Source organism: Ostrinia nubilalis, chromosome 24 (genome assembly GCF_963855985.1).
Source record: "Ostrinia nubilalis chromosome 24, ilOstNubi1.1, whole genome shotgun sequence".
Taxonomy (NCBI): domain Eukaryota; kingdom Metazoa; phylum Arthropoda; class Insecta; order Lepidoptera; family Crambidae; genus Ostrinia; species Ostrinia nubilalis.
This window is the reverse complement of record NC_087111.1, coordinates 11,486,078-11,501,392: the sequence shown is the minus strand read 5'-3', so window position 1 is coordinate 11,501,392 and position 15,315 is coordinate 11,486,078. Positions and strand designations below refer to the sequence as shown.

Here is a 15,315-nt window from a genome sequence, read left to right as displayed (position 1 = left end):
GACTGCCTCAGCAGTGGATCCACACCAACAGTGGGCTCATCCAGGGTTAGTAGCCCAAGGTCTTGCAACTATTGGACTATCATCTGAACTAAAATCTAGAACTTACGCTGTGCGCTTGCCGCGCCTCTTCGATATAATGGGTGGTGATGATGACAGTCTTGTCTCAGGAGCTGGTGATACAGACCAGGTGCATCCAGTTGGACTGCCTCAGCAGTGGATCCACGCCAACGGTGGGCTCATCCAGGATTAGTAGCCCAGGGTCTTGCACCTATAGGCTATTATCTGAACTAAATGCCAGGATTACTTACGCTGTGCGCTGTACAACTGTTGAATTATTAGTTATCTAGAACTTACGCTGTGCGCTTGCCGCGCCTCCTCATGATGCGGACCAGGTGCATCCAGATGGACTGCCTCAGCAGTGGGTCCACGCCAAGAGTGGGTTCATCCAGGATTAGTAGCCCAGGGTCTTGCAACTATTGGACTATCATCTGAACTAAAATCTAGAACTTACGCTGTGCGCTTGGCGCGCCTCTTCAATATAATGGGTCTTGTCTCAGGAGCTGGTGATGCGGACCAAGTGCATCCAGATGGACTGCCTCAGCAGTGGATCCACACCAACAGTGGGCTTATCCAGGATTAGTAGCCCAAGGTCTTGCAACTATTGGACTATCATCTGAACTAAAATCTAGAACTTACGCTGTGCGCTTGCCACACTTCTTCAATATAATCCGTCTTGGAGCTGGTGATGAGGACCAAGTGCATCCAGATGGACTGCCTCAGCAGTGGATTCACAACAACAGTGGGCTTATCCAGGATTAGTAGCCCAAGGTCTTGCAACTATTGGACTATCATCTGAACTAAAATCTAGAACTTACGCTGTGCGCTTGCCGCGCCTCTTCAATGTAATGCGTGGTGATGATGACAGTCTTGTCTCCGGAACTGGTGATGCGGATCAGGTGCATCCAGATGGACTGCCTCAGCAGTGGATCCACACCAACGGTGGGCTCATCCAGGATTAGTAGCCCAGGGTCTTGCAACTATAGGCCATCATCTGAACTAAATGTCAGGACTACTTACGCTGTGCGCTTGCCGCGCCTCTTCAATATAATGCGTGGTGATGATGACAGTCTTGTCTCCGGAACTGGTGATGCGGATCAGGTGCATCCAGATGGACTGCCTCAGCAGTGGATCCACACCAACGGTGGGCTCATCCAGGATTAGTAGCCCAGGGTCTTGCAACTATTGGACTATCATCTGAACTAAAATCTAGAACTTACGCTGTGCGCTTGCCACACCTCTTCAATATAATGGGTCTTGTCTCAGGAGCCGGTGATGCGGACTAAGTGCATCCAGATGGACTGTCTCAGCAGTGGATCCACACCAACAGTGGGCTCATCCAGGATTAGTAGCCCAGGGTCTTGCAACTGTTGAACTATAGTTATCTAGAACTTACGCTGTGCGCTTGCCGCGCCTCTTCAATGTAATGCGTGGTGATGATGACAATCTTGTCTCCCGATCTAGTGATGCGGACCAGGTACTTTCAGATGGACTACCGGAGGAGTGGATCCACGCCAACAGTGGGCTCATCCAAAATCAGTAGCCTAGGGTCATGCAACTGTTAAACTATAGTTGTCTAGAACTTACGCTGTGCGCTTGCCGCGCCTCTTCAATATAATGCGTGGTGATGATGACAGTTTTGTCCCCGGAACTGGTGATGCGGACCAGGTACTTCCAGATGGACTACCGGAGGAGTGGATCCACGCCAACAGTGGGCTCATCCAAAATCAGTAGCCTAGGGTCATGCAACTGTTAAACTATAGTTGTCTAGAACTTACGCTGTGCGCTTGCCGCGCCTCTTCAATGTAATGCGTGGTGATGATGACAGTCTTGTCTCCGGAGCTGGTGATGCGGACCAGGTGCATCCAGATGGACTGTCTCAGGAGTGGGTCCACACCAACGGTGGGCTCATCCAGGATTAGTAGCCCAGGGTCTTGCAACTGTTGAACTATAGTTATCTAGAACTTACGCTGTGCGCTTGCCGCGCCTCTTCAATGTAATGCGTGGTGATGATGACAGTCTTGTCTCCGGAGCTGGTGATGCGGACCAGGTGCATCCAGATGGACTGTCTCAGGAGTGGGTCCACACCAACGGTGGGTTCATCCAGGATTAGAAGCCCAGGGTCTTGCAACTGTTGAACTATAGTTATCTAGAACTTACGCTGTGCGCTTGCCGCGCCTCTTCAATGTAATGCGTGGTGATGATGACAGTCTTGTCTCCGGAGCTGGTGATGCGGACCAGGTGCATCCAGATGGACTGTCTCAGGAGTGGGTCCACACCAACGGTGGGCTCATCCAGGATTAGTAGCCCAGGGTCTTGCAACTGTTGAACTATAGTTATCTAGAACTTACGCTGTGCGCTTGCCGCGCCTCTTCAATATAATGGGTCTTGTCTCAGGAGCTGGTGATGCGGACCAAGAGCATCCAGATGAACTGCCTCAGCAGTGGATCCACACCAACGGTGGGCTCATCCAGGATTAGTAGCCCAGGGTCTTGCAACTATTGGACTATCATCTGAACTAAAATCTAGAACTTACGCTGTGCGCTTGCCACACCTCTTCAATATAATGAGTCTTGTCTCAGGAGCTGGTGATGCGGACCAAGAGCATCCAGATGAACTGCCTCAGCAGTGGATCCACACCAACGGTGGGCTCATCCAGGATTAGTAGCCCAGGGTCTTGCAACTATTGGACTATCATCTGAACTAAAATCTAGAACTTACGCTATGCGCTTGCCACACCTCTTCAATATAATGGGTCTTGTCTCAGGAGCTGGTGACGCGGACCAAGTGCATCCAGTTGGACTGCCTCAGCAGTGGATCCACACCAACGATGGGTTTATCCAGGATTAGTAGCCCAAGGTCTTGCAACTATTGGACTATCATCTGAACTAAAATCTAGAACTTACGATGTGCGCTTGCCGCACCTCTTCAATATAATGGGTCTTGTCTCAGGAGCTGGTGATGCGGACCAAGTGCATCCAGATGGACTGCCTCAGCAGTGGATCCACACCAACGGTGGGCTCATCCAGGGTTAGTAGCCCAGGGTCCTGCAACTAGGCTATCATCTGAACTAAATGTCAGGACTACTTACGCTGTGCGCTTGCCGCGCCTCTTCAATGTAATGCGTGGTGATGATGACAGTCTTGTCTCCGGAGCTGGTGATGCGGACCAGGTGCATCCAGATGGACTGTCTCAGCAGTGGATCCACGCCAACGGTGGGTTCATCCAGGATCAGGAGCTCGGGGTCGTGCATGAGAGCCACTGCGAAGGATACGCGCCGTTGTTGTCCGCCACTGTGGAAGAAAACGTGGATTAAATACAAGGATTAAATATTTTGCATGTACTTAATATTTATTTCGGTGGAGCTAGAATAAGACCACGACTATTCTTCAAAGTCAAAGTCAAAATTTCTTTTCGTTTAGATTAATAAATAGTACTTACAAATCGTCAAATATTTTGCTCTTAAGGAGCCTCTACCTATCTCATAAGTAATCTCTATAAGTGGTTATCAAGTGTTATTAACTGTAAAATAATCAATTATGTAAACCCTGGACTTTCTAATATAAATAAATAAATAAATAAATAATCTTTTTACCCTACCAGCGCTTCGAGACCAACATTTGGCACGTGCTGAGAAGAAGCGCCGCAACAAACTCAGTCACCACACTTTACTAGGATATCATAAGAGCCGACTAAGGGACAAACACACGAAAATCAGGCCTCTACCACATCTGGCTAGTGTGAGGATTGTAGGTCAATTGTCTATTTGCCTGCTTATATTTACAACCTGGTAAATGTGTTGGTGCTTTATCCATGTTTGTCATCTTAATTTTACCCACATACCAATGATTGTATCAATTTAAAAGGATAATAATAAATGCTAGGTAGTACTCTATCTCAAAAATGTCGTTGGAAGCGATTTACATTTAGATACAACTTTAAATCCTTACTTAAAACTATTTATTTTCCTTCCACGCCTTTGTTTCTCGTGATGTCTCATGCAAACTTAAACTAGTGTCACTGACCTGATATTCTCAGGAAAACCGCAATGACTCTATTTGTCTTCAAAGTAGAGCCGACAAGTAGGACACACGCGTTGACAGACCGTCATTTGTTATGAACAATGAATGGGATGACAAATGAACGATTCTACGATATTATAGGATTTGCCACGCTGGATGCATTCTACAGTCTACTGTCAGGTCAAAATGAACGTTGTATGAATAAGACTGTCGGTCTCTATACATTTTGGATCGATGCTATCTTCTGACAGATTGCCTTGTAACGACCGCTGACCGATTGCCCTGACCGACAATATTGTTGACAGCAGATCGCGGATCATCCAGTGTGCCAAATACTTAAAACTTCATCGATTGTCACCTGTCAAACCACTTGTTTAGACCCGCCCCCTTAGACAAAACGCACTTTTTGATCGAATCGAAAATCGAATCCGTCAAAACTCCATACAAAAAAGGGGCTTTTCGACCACTTTTCGACTGGTTTGCGATTATAATTTGCACTTTGTCTAGACCCACTGTGCTTTGGACCTGATGGTGTCTACAAAAACCTGCTTCAGTAGTAAGAAAACTCTTAGGCCAGTTTCACCGGTTTGTGATTAATATACGTCAGATATCTATCTGACGTATAATATAACGCTATACAATCTAGTTAATCTGATAGATAAACTAATGATATGGTGCCCGTAGTTTATAACGAACAAGACCTAAACATATTGACTCGAGGCGGTCAGTATGCTTTGTATGAAACTCCATACTGAAACGCACACTTATCCGCACCGTAACGTAAACGCCTCGCCTCGCGGATGACAGCGCTATAAAGGCGATGACAGCTCACGAAAGGCGATACTGTGTTGATCCCTTTCCGAGTTGATAAGTCTGCTTTGACCTTAAGCCCTTAACGTATTTTTTACATATTATGAAATCTAACGCCCGTATTCACAAACATTACTATGAGGTCTCACAGTGCGCGTGGACAAACAGGGTGACATACGAACCAATCTAAAGCTCTATTCAACGCTGTGCGTTCGATTTGCTGCTTCACTTAAGCAAGTATCGTTTGTGAATACGGGCGTTAGCTTCTTAGCTCTATAAGGTCACCTCCAAAAGACAGACGAAATTTTAATAGGGCATCTAATTATATTAGAAAAATTGGACCCTAGCATTAAAACCAAAAAAAATAGGCTAGTTTCAGACTTTTCCTAACAAACTAAATGTAATATTTTTAAGAGCATTTGGTTTATCGGCCCTCTCTGTCATTTTCACATTATTTACATAAGCTGCTGGACGTGACGTCCTTGTACACGGATGTACTGTCTGGCACGATCGATGCCATGCCTCCGGACCGCACTGAGCACTTCGGGTTCACTCGACATAACATCAAAAAATCTCGAAAACTAGCATTCTAAAAATATGGTTGTATTATCAAAAACGTATTAACTTAAGATGTTTTATTTGTCCCTTAAATCTCGTCTGTCTTTTGGGGGTGACCTTATATAATGGTGCCAATTCAAATGACTATGAATAAAATTCATCATTGAAGAGAGAGCTGATCACAATCACCATCTGAAGCTCCTCACAGTGACTCGCATTCATCTGTATGATGTAAATGTTGTAACGCACCCAGCTCGGATGTATTGTTACGTGTCCACTTTCACTGGCTTCATTACTATAGCTATATTATAACAGTTGCTATGCAGATAAAATCTGCTGGCAGATTTTATTTAGCAAAAAATAGGACTATTATTTATCGATGATATAGAGTCGACATGGAGTTTAAACATAACGAGCTTGTTTGCTTCGCCTTCTAATTCCACTGTGTTTTATAATGCTCAGTTTAATTACTTCTGAAACTTCTTAGCTTACCTACAGAAATACTTCTAGGTCCTAGGTCATCTGATAAAATTTCAAAATTTTGAAAGACGCCGACGCGTTTTTCGCTGATTCTTCTCTGCTTATCATAATATGAGCTTACATTGTGTGCGCGCTAGCGACCGCGTAAAAAATTACACGAAATATATGAGCGCCCCTAACGATTAATTTCAAGTACTAAATTAGCGCTTACGTTTAATTGAAATTCATGGTAAAGCTACTCAAGTAGGAGTCTGATTTCTAAGAAATAAATAAATCATAAGAGAATGAAAGAGCACCTACCATGGTAGAGTCAAAAATAAATTTAACCGTACACAAGGTAATTATCTGGTAGCTTAGGCCAAAAACCGGCTTCAATGTTGAAATAATGGCCCAAGGATTTCAATGAACATTCGTACCAAGTATGGTTACACGCAACGCCTCGATGGGCAATTTAAAGAACAATTTAAAAGTGAAATTGGTAAAACTGGAGAAGCAACTACTGACCTACGCCACAGCCCGGGGACCAAACACTGTCATTAGATTGGAATGTTTTAATTCAGATGTTGTATGGTTTGGGATTGGTTCTAGAATATAATAATTTTAAGGTGTGGTTATAAACCAATGTTTATTATTGCTTGTACGATGTAGGTAGATCGTATTTAGAGTAAAGTATGTATTATGTTATGTCTGAGTAGTTAGATATAAGCCCACTAAACTATAGTTTTGATTTGAGTTTCAGTGACCTAACTGTACTTACCTATGAGATGGAAAAAAGAGGCAAAATTACATAAATAACTAAATCGAAATTACACAAAAATATTTGGCAGTCCATAGCTTCAATAAATTGGTTCGTGAAGTTTCACGGAAAGTATGGCAGTGGTCATACTTTTGATTACCTACGTTACATAAATTTAAAATGGGGCTGGCTCATCTCTTTGGATTACGCACACATTTATAAACTTGTAATTAACAGTTCTCGAAAGTGAAACGTGAGTGCGGCGAGTAAACAGAGAAATTTGAATTTTAAAACAATAACTGTTTGTATCGTAACGTTTTTTATCTAAATTCTTATTTTTGTTTCGGCTCGCTCACTGAGACGCGCTCCACGTTTTTCCGTGAGTCATGTATGTAATAATCCATATCAGAGAATCTTTGTAATTTTAAAAGAGACCGAAACTGTTAGGGCTTGTAAAAAATATATCTTGCGATTAACTTTTAAAAAGCTCTTAAGAACGTATTGAAATGATTTGATTGGCACGAAGCTATCGTTTCAGCCAAAAGACGTGAACTGCTGCACAAAGGCCTATCCCAAAGATTTGCTGCAGTTCCACCAAGACCGGTTCTGCACTACCAGCATCCAGATACTACGACGAGCTTCATCAGATCATCGGTCCACCCAGTGGTCCGTCGTGGTTGTCACTTGAGAACTCTTTACGCAAATACGCACGCACTTTCAACGCACGAAGCATTTCGCGAAAATATTTTCCATGCAAATCTAGGAAATATTAAAACATCACTCCGAAGTGAATCATGGTGACTCAGACCCTATAACCATGGGACCGGATGGTCTTGTTTTTCTATTGTTACTTCCGTAAAATTATTGCAGTCTTTATAGAACAAAGAGTTTTCCTCTTCCTCAGAATATACAGTTATATTAGGCGTTTTCAAGTTCGTCCTTATTTATCATCATTTCAGCCACAGGACGAACAATGATTTCAAAATTGACAATGATAGCTTGGTTACAGGACTATTCCCACCTCTCATTCCCACTGCAACTCCTGTGATGTAGACAGGATTTACAGCTTAACCGCCAATAAAACCCAACCAGTGAAGGTCAAGTTTGTCCCGGGGGAAAGTTAAACCGTCATTTGACTCGCAACGAAATTAATCAGAAGAACACAAGAGGAGTTCGAAGTTAAGGATCGACTTCGCTCCAGTGCTAAGCGTATGACAGGTACCAAAACTAAGTTTATTATGTAGCCTTTAAGAAAATCCAGTTAGGTCAGCTAGTGCTTGAGGATTGGGAGCGGCACGCACGGGTTTTGTAGTGTCAAACGTCAGCGAGACTTCTGATCTCCTTCAGACTTATATGTTTTGTCGCATCACAATATGTCAATGTGAGCTAGACCTATAATATAAACGCCAAAAGGCCAGATGGTTCTAATTACCGTCACCGTCAATACACAGCTTGAAAGAGCAATCAAAGTCACGTGCCAATTATTAGCAAAATCCATTCCTCGCACCAATTATGAGCCAGTTCGAATGAAATGCGGCTTGGATGTGCGCGCGCGCGTGTCGTCGACCTACACAGTAAGTAGCGAGCGGAACGTGATCTACCCAGTTGTGTTTGAACATTGATGTATGATTAGATTGCTATAATGTTTAGTTCTTACAGTACGATAGAATCACTCCCATTTTTCCTGTGGATATCGTAATCATTTCAGACAAATTAACTCTTCTTGTCGTGTTGACAACAAACCTACACAGCGTCAGCCCATAACTCCGCTACAAGAATGGCGTTGTCAATAGCATTCATTAAATCTTCCTGCGTGCAGTTGTTGGGCAAGCAGGGCAGCACGACATCATGTGCTTCATCGACTGGGGAACACAACCACACTTGCACAAAAATTGTCCACTAATAAAAGATTTCCACAAGGACCAGGACAATTCTGCGTGCTATGTCGCTTTCTAGAAAACTCCGAATATAGCACGCTCTATCACCCTTCGATGTCATAAAAGGGCGAACATAAGGCTTCTCGACTCATCTGACCAGAGAGAGGAGTGTAGATGAAATCCTGCTTGCCTCTGGTAAATTAGAGAGGGTCATGTTCCTGTAGCGAAGACCAAATAAATGTGATGATGATGGTATAATTAGTTGCTTAGTCAGAACAAACCTAAGAAAACGAGAGGCGAGTACAGCTAAAAATAATGCAAGAAATGGATTTTTTCCTGGCGGCTTGGTGACTGGAATTGAACCGCCACCGGTGCAGACGGAGAAGATGGTGAATTGTCTGCACGTGGAAAAGAGGTTGTCCGGCTTGCAGAAATTTATATAAGTTACCGTTCCTTGTGTGAAATTAGAAAAATGTAAATAAAACAGCTCCCTCTCAATTGACACAATTTATTTTTATCTCGTATGCTCGTATATAGTTAACAATTACGATATTATAATAACTACTGTAATAGTGCCAATCTCAAGGGATTCAGGGTCGTTAATTAGGTTCGGTTTGGTGAATATTATTGCCACTACAAATTTCTTAAAACTCAGCCTAAATATTAAAAGACTCTAATAGTTACGATAACTGCACGATGTCAGGTCGGAAAGACTCCTACTTGAAGGATGGAAAAGTGGGTACCTTGGAAGCCATGCGGTTATAAGCCGTTACCCTGAACGTTCCTCTCTTCTTCCGGGGTCCAACGGGTCTCGCACACTTTTAGGCTCCAAGCAGCGTCCTCCACGGCCTCAAGCTCTTGCATCTCTTCGACAGGTAAGCGTTCAAACTCTTGCAGAGACAGAGGTTTGATGACAAGGAGGAAATGCGAAGAGATCAGCAGTTTAGAAAGGAGAAATATTTCATACGAAACGAAGAGGAATTAAAATATATGAAATATCATCAAAATATTATGTTTAAATTATAAAATCTTGTAAAATCTGAAATCCCGCATCTGAAACGAAAAATACGAGGGTCAGCATCACAAGTGGAACGTGGCATTAGGTTATGAAAAAAACCAGCAATGGGAAATAAATACTTACAAAAACTGCTCGCTAATTTGAACTTAACTCGCAGTTTTCAGCATCCCAATACCCTCATCCGAACAGGATTTAGGGAATTTCTGAAAGAAACGATCACATGAAACAACACGCACCGGAATACGAAAATTATCAACCACGAAAAAATAAATAAATTCTCCGACGGGAACTTACCTCATGTGTGTTTATTTTAAAAATATATTAAGAAATTATCGTGGATGCATTCTGCATTCCACAATTTGAACACAGGGGATTACATCCCCGAAAATAATAAAATTGCGGTTGCGCAAGATCGACCAAAATTCCAAAGTGATTTGACAGCTCAACTGACAGCCTGCGAGTCATCGACATCGCAAGACGTTTCGTTTCGCCGCTTAGGTAAAAAGCAAATACTAATAAAAACCATGATGAAAACAATCTCCTGAACACTGAAAATATTCTATTAAAAAATAGAATAATCAAAACAAAAACATTAGGAAATGTTTCAATAAAATATATTTGAATTGACCGAGCAAAAAGCGCCATCTATTGCAAATTAATTCAAAATCACGCCAATAGATGTCGCCAGTGGTATCCTTAATCCAAATATCGAGAAGAAATATCAATTTGTGAAAACAGCCAAAACTGCAACGCTACAATACCCTCCCCCCTAGACATTCGCACGGAGAAAGAATCTGAGCTGCCCTCAGCGAACTACAAACTGAAAAAAAAAAAAATGTGTCTAAACGCAGAAAGACCTCAAAAGAAAACGTTCCAGCAGAAACTTCAACTGAAAAAAATAATCTAGAAAACAAACAACGAGTTGTAGGGTATGCTGACATAACAGGAACAAAAACAAACTGACTTTTCACTAAGCAAAACAAACCAGATGAAAACCAACTACCAGGACTGATGTTCTTCAAACCTAAAACAATCTCTGCTGTCCGAGCATAAATAAAACCCAACACTAACATACAATCATCTTTCATACCTCTCTTTCATACCTGTAAGCATCAGTTTTAAATTACACTGCTTGCCACCTGCATTCAAAATTCCCCATAGAGTCCCAACTGTGAACCAGTGGTACTCGAAATCCCCAGTAACGTTGTAAGGCTATTTCGGCCATTACTAACATATTTTCTGGAATAGCCATCCAGTGGGCCCTAGGGAAAGTGTATATTTCAACACATGTCATCCCTAGAAAAAATGTCTGGGTTAAAAAACCACAGAACAAAAATGTCGCTGGCCACAATATAAATTGGACGTCATCGCAACAAAACACAAAACACAGGGAATAGTGCATAGAAGCACATGATGTCATCCCTGGAAAAGACAAAACAAACGAGGCATGTATATAGGAGATACATAGCACTCAAACAAAACAAAACAAAAACACAGAGATAAAATCTCTGGAAAAAAAAATCTGAACTTTTAAGTTACAGATAAAGCACCGAGGCAAAACTGTAGCAGATACCCGACAACTCGATTGTGTCCATAAAAAAATTTTGCTATAAAAGAATCTATTAAATTCCCAACAGAAAAACATTACACAATACGATTGTGTAAAAAAAAAAAATTTGTTATAAAAGAATCTATTAAATTCCCAACAGAAAAACATTACACAATACGATTGTGTCAAAAAAAAAATCTAAAAACTAAACTCAAGTTAGTTACCAAAGCAAAGTACCTACCTACCCAGAAAAAAAAAAAATCCTAAGTCCTACGACTGAGAACCTTGGAATAACTATATTTAAAAAAAAAAAACTTCCTTAAAGAAGGTAGCCTAATAAAATTATTTTTGAAAAAAACTATGTGGCAAAAATATTTTCCAAAAGTTATATGAAAATTAATCATTAATTTATACAAATTTAAGAGAATGGCACTTTACTAAAATTAATAACTTTTAATTGTTATCAAAACCAAAAAATAATCAATTAAGTTATTCCCGTATAACAATTAACAAGTTAGCAAGTGTACCCACAAACAACTCACTAGCCAGTAATAACATTATGTACCAAACCTTATAATACACTGCAGTATAATGCCTAAATAACTAATAGGAATATCTGCCTTAAGTTATAAAAATTTTGCCAAATTAATTAATTTCAAATAAAAGTTCTAACATTATGTAATGCAAACTAATGTGTACTAGGTAACATAAAATAAAAGTTATATGTCCATGGTGACACAAAAGCAATTTGTTACCTAAGTACATAACATAAACAATATTAAAGTTATCAGTTAACTTTAATTAAACAAAATATCCGGGTAGGTACTTTAAAAATACATTATGTACTTACTTATGAGTACAAATGAATAAACACTAAAATTAAAACTAAAACTGTGTTTGTCTTGTATGAAAAAACAAAATAATTAAAGTAAGTAACTAAAAGTTATAAGCTATAAAGCCCAAAAGCAGTGTAGGTATAAAATAAATATAACCTAACAAAAAAAATGTTACTTACTTGTCCCAACATAATATACAAAATAAGAGTTGCAACACAAAAAAAATGTAACCTAACATCATGTAAACTAACCTCATATAGAGTAGTACGCTCTGTTATAATGGTTAACATAATAATATGTAAGTTGACAACCTAAACAAATTTATGTGGGCATCACAAATAAAATAAATAACAAATAAAACAAGACAAACAACAGCACACACATGAGAGATTCCCTAATAAAAAATATTTAACAACAAAATAGAAGTGTATGAGCGGATAGTCAGCACACAATGTTGCTTCTATTATTGGCTTTCCACCCATAAACTTCATAAAAAGGATGGCAATAATAAACACCAAAAGATGGGCGCCACTGCAAGAAATGGATTTTTTCCTGGCGGCTTGGTGACTGGAATTGAACCGCCACCGGTGCAGACGGAGAAGATGGTGAATTGTCTGCACGTGGAAAAGAGGTTGTCCGGCTTGCAGAAATTTATATAAGTTACCGTTCCTTGTGTGAAATTAGAAAAATGTAAATAAAACAGCTCCCTCTCAATTGACACAATTTATTTTTATCTCGTATGCTCGTATATAGTTAACAATTACGATATTATAATAACTACTGTAATAGTGCCAATCTCAAGGGATTCAGGGTCGTTAATTAGGTTCGGTTTGGTGAATATTATTGCCACTACAAATTTCTTAAAACTCAGCCTAAATATTAAAAGACTCTAATAGTTACGATAACTGCACGATGTCAGGTCGGAAAGACTCCTACTTGAAGGATGGAAAAGTGGGTACCTTGGAAGCCATGCGGTTATAAGCCGTTACCCTGAACGTTCCTCTCTTCTTCCGGGGTCCAACGGGTCTCGCACACTTTTAGGCTCCAAGCAGCGTCCTCCACGGCCTCAAGCTCTTGCATCTCTTCGACAGGTAAGCGTTCAAACTCTTGCAGAGACAGAGGTTTGATGACAAGGAGGAAATGCGAAGAGATCAGCAGTTTAGAAAGGAGAAATATTTCATACGAAACGAAGAGGAATTAAAATATATGAAATATCATCAAAATATTATGTTTAAATTATAAAATCTTGTAAAATCTGAAATCCCGCATCTGAAACGAAAAATACGAGGGTCAGCATCACAAGTGGAACGTGGCATTAGGTTATGAAAAAAACCAGCAATGGGAAATAAATACTTACAAAAACTGCTCGCTAATTTGAACTTAACTCGCAGTTTTCAGCATCCCAATACCCTCATCCGAACAGGATTTAGGGAATTTCTGAAAGAAACGATCACATGAAACAACACGCACCGGAATACGAAAATTATCAACCACGAAAAAATAAATAAATTCTCCGACGGGAACTTACCTCATGTGTGTTTATTTTAAAAATATATTAAGAAATTATCGTGGATGCATTCTGCATTCCACGATTTGAACACAGGGGATTACATCCCCGAAAATAATAAAATTGCGGTTGCGCAAGATCGACCAAAATTCCAAAGTGATTTGACAGCTCAACTGACAGCCTGCGAGTCATCGACATCGCAAGACGTTTCGTTTCGCCGCTTAGGTAAAAAGCAAATACTAATAAAAACCATGATGAAAACAATCTCCTGAACACTGAAAATATTCTATTAAAAAATAGAATAATCAAAACAAAAACATTAGGAAATGTTTCAATAAAATATATTTGAATTGACCGAGCAAAAAGCGCCATCTATTGCAAATTAATTCAAAATCACGCCAATAGATGTCGCCAGTGGTATCCTTAATCCAAATATCGAGAAGAAATATCAATTTGTGAAAACAGCCAAAACTGCAACGCTACAATAAGTAGGTACCGCAAGCGAGTTTGCGACTGCGACGGGCGATCAGTGTGCTTACCATGAGTTTACGTTAGGTGTGCTCGCTAGCGAATACGTCAAAAATCTCTATGAAGATTTTTTTGTTTCTTGAAAGTAGCCGCTAGGGGCGCTGCACAATATGTCATACAATTAATGTCATTTTTTTACGCAGTCGCTAGCGATCACGCCTAACGTAAACTCATGGTAAGCACAGAGTGTGCTTAAAGCGTGTTTACACCAAACGTCATCGCTACTTAGCGACTGTGTAAAAAACTTACATGAAATCTTAGATTAATAAAACCTAGATGGATAGTCTTCATACAAACGCTTCGTCAAGAGTGAGGCAAAAATCTTATGTCATTAGTGTCAATTTTGTTGGGGAGTGTAGACAGTGAAGGCGATTTTCCCGAAAGTAGGGAAATTTTTAATACGTTTTTAATTATTTTATAATTAACAAAAGGGTCATTCCATCGTTTCGGGTGTTACGTTCGTACACACATATTCAACAATTTCATGTATTTTGAAATAGTATTTTAATAATGTTAGTGCCTTAATCTGTCCGTTTTTAGTTGTTTTATCTTAATAATAAAGTTTGTACAGCTTAGAATTTAGGATAACGAAAATATGAGTCGAAAAGTGTGCGTTTCGGGCGTTACGAGATTTTGCCTCTATGTTCTGACTGTTGCTGCATTTACTCGAAATTTAGCGAATTTTCTTAAGGAATCATACCTAAAACTTACAGGACTTCTAAAGTATGACATTTACAAACCATGTAACATACAATCACTGTTAAATAAAACGTTTTACAATTTTTTTATAAATTTTTTCTTTGTTTCGGGTGTTACAATGGTTCTGTTTCGGGTGTTACGAGTACGAAAATTCAACTCGTTTTAACGATAAAATCGGTGTTTTATTAGTCTCTAGGTACTACAAAATAAGGAGTACAACAAATAAACACAAATAGAGCGAATTCTGGTTTGAAATTACGAAGCAGCTTTTTTTAAAAAATATACAAAGTTCAAGTTAAATTTTACCTCAGAATATAGCTTTTTCTATTGTTTTTGGCTTAAAATAGCATTACTTTAATTTCTAATTACGATATTTATTGGAAATGTCAAACATCGACACTTTTTAGCAATACCTTAATTTTAGTGTTAAGTCGACATTTTAAAAAAGTCTTAAATTGAGAAATATGACTCCTTTTCCGATGCCAGCGCTAGTGGGAGGTCAAAGGACCCTCACAGTAATACTTTTTCACTTCTCCAAGCAATATACACACATTATCGACGTATAAATAAAAATGTAATACCCGAAACGTTTCGGGTGTTACAGTTTTTAATCAAGAAAGAAACATACTAAATTAGTA

At 39.8% G+C, this 15,315-nt stretch overlaps 1 protein-coding gene across 1 annotated transcript in view; it reads right to left on the bottom strand.

Annotated features, from left to right (window-relative positions):
* LOC135083939 (ABC transporter G family member 23) overlaps positions 1–15,315 on the bottom strand; it is a 134,493-nt gene that overhangs the window by 16,288 nt on the left and 102,890 nt on the right. The window contains exon 7 of the mRNA XM_063978704.1: positions 3,149–3,350. Coding sequence (XP_063834774.1) covers positions 3,149–3,350 — 202 coding nt within the window. The remainder of the gene's footprint in view (positions 1–3,148; positions 3,351–15,315) is intronic.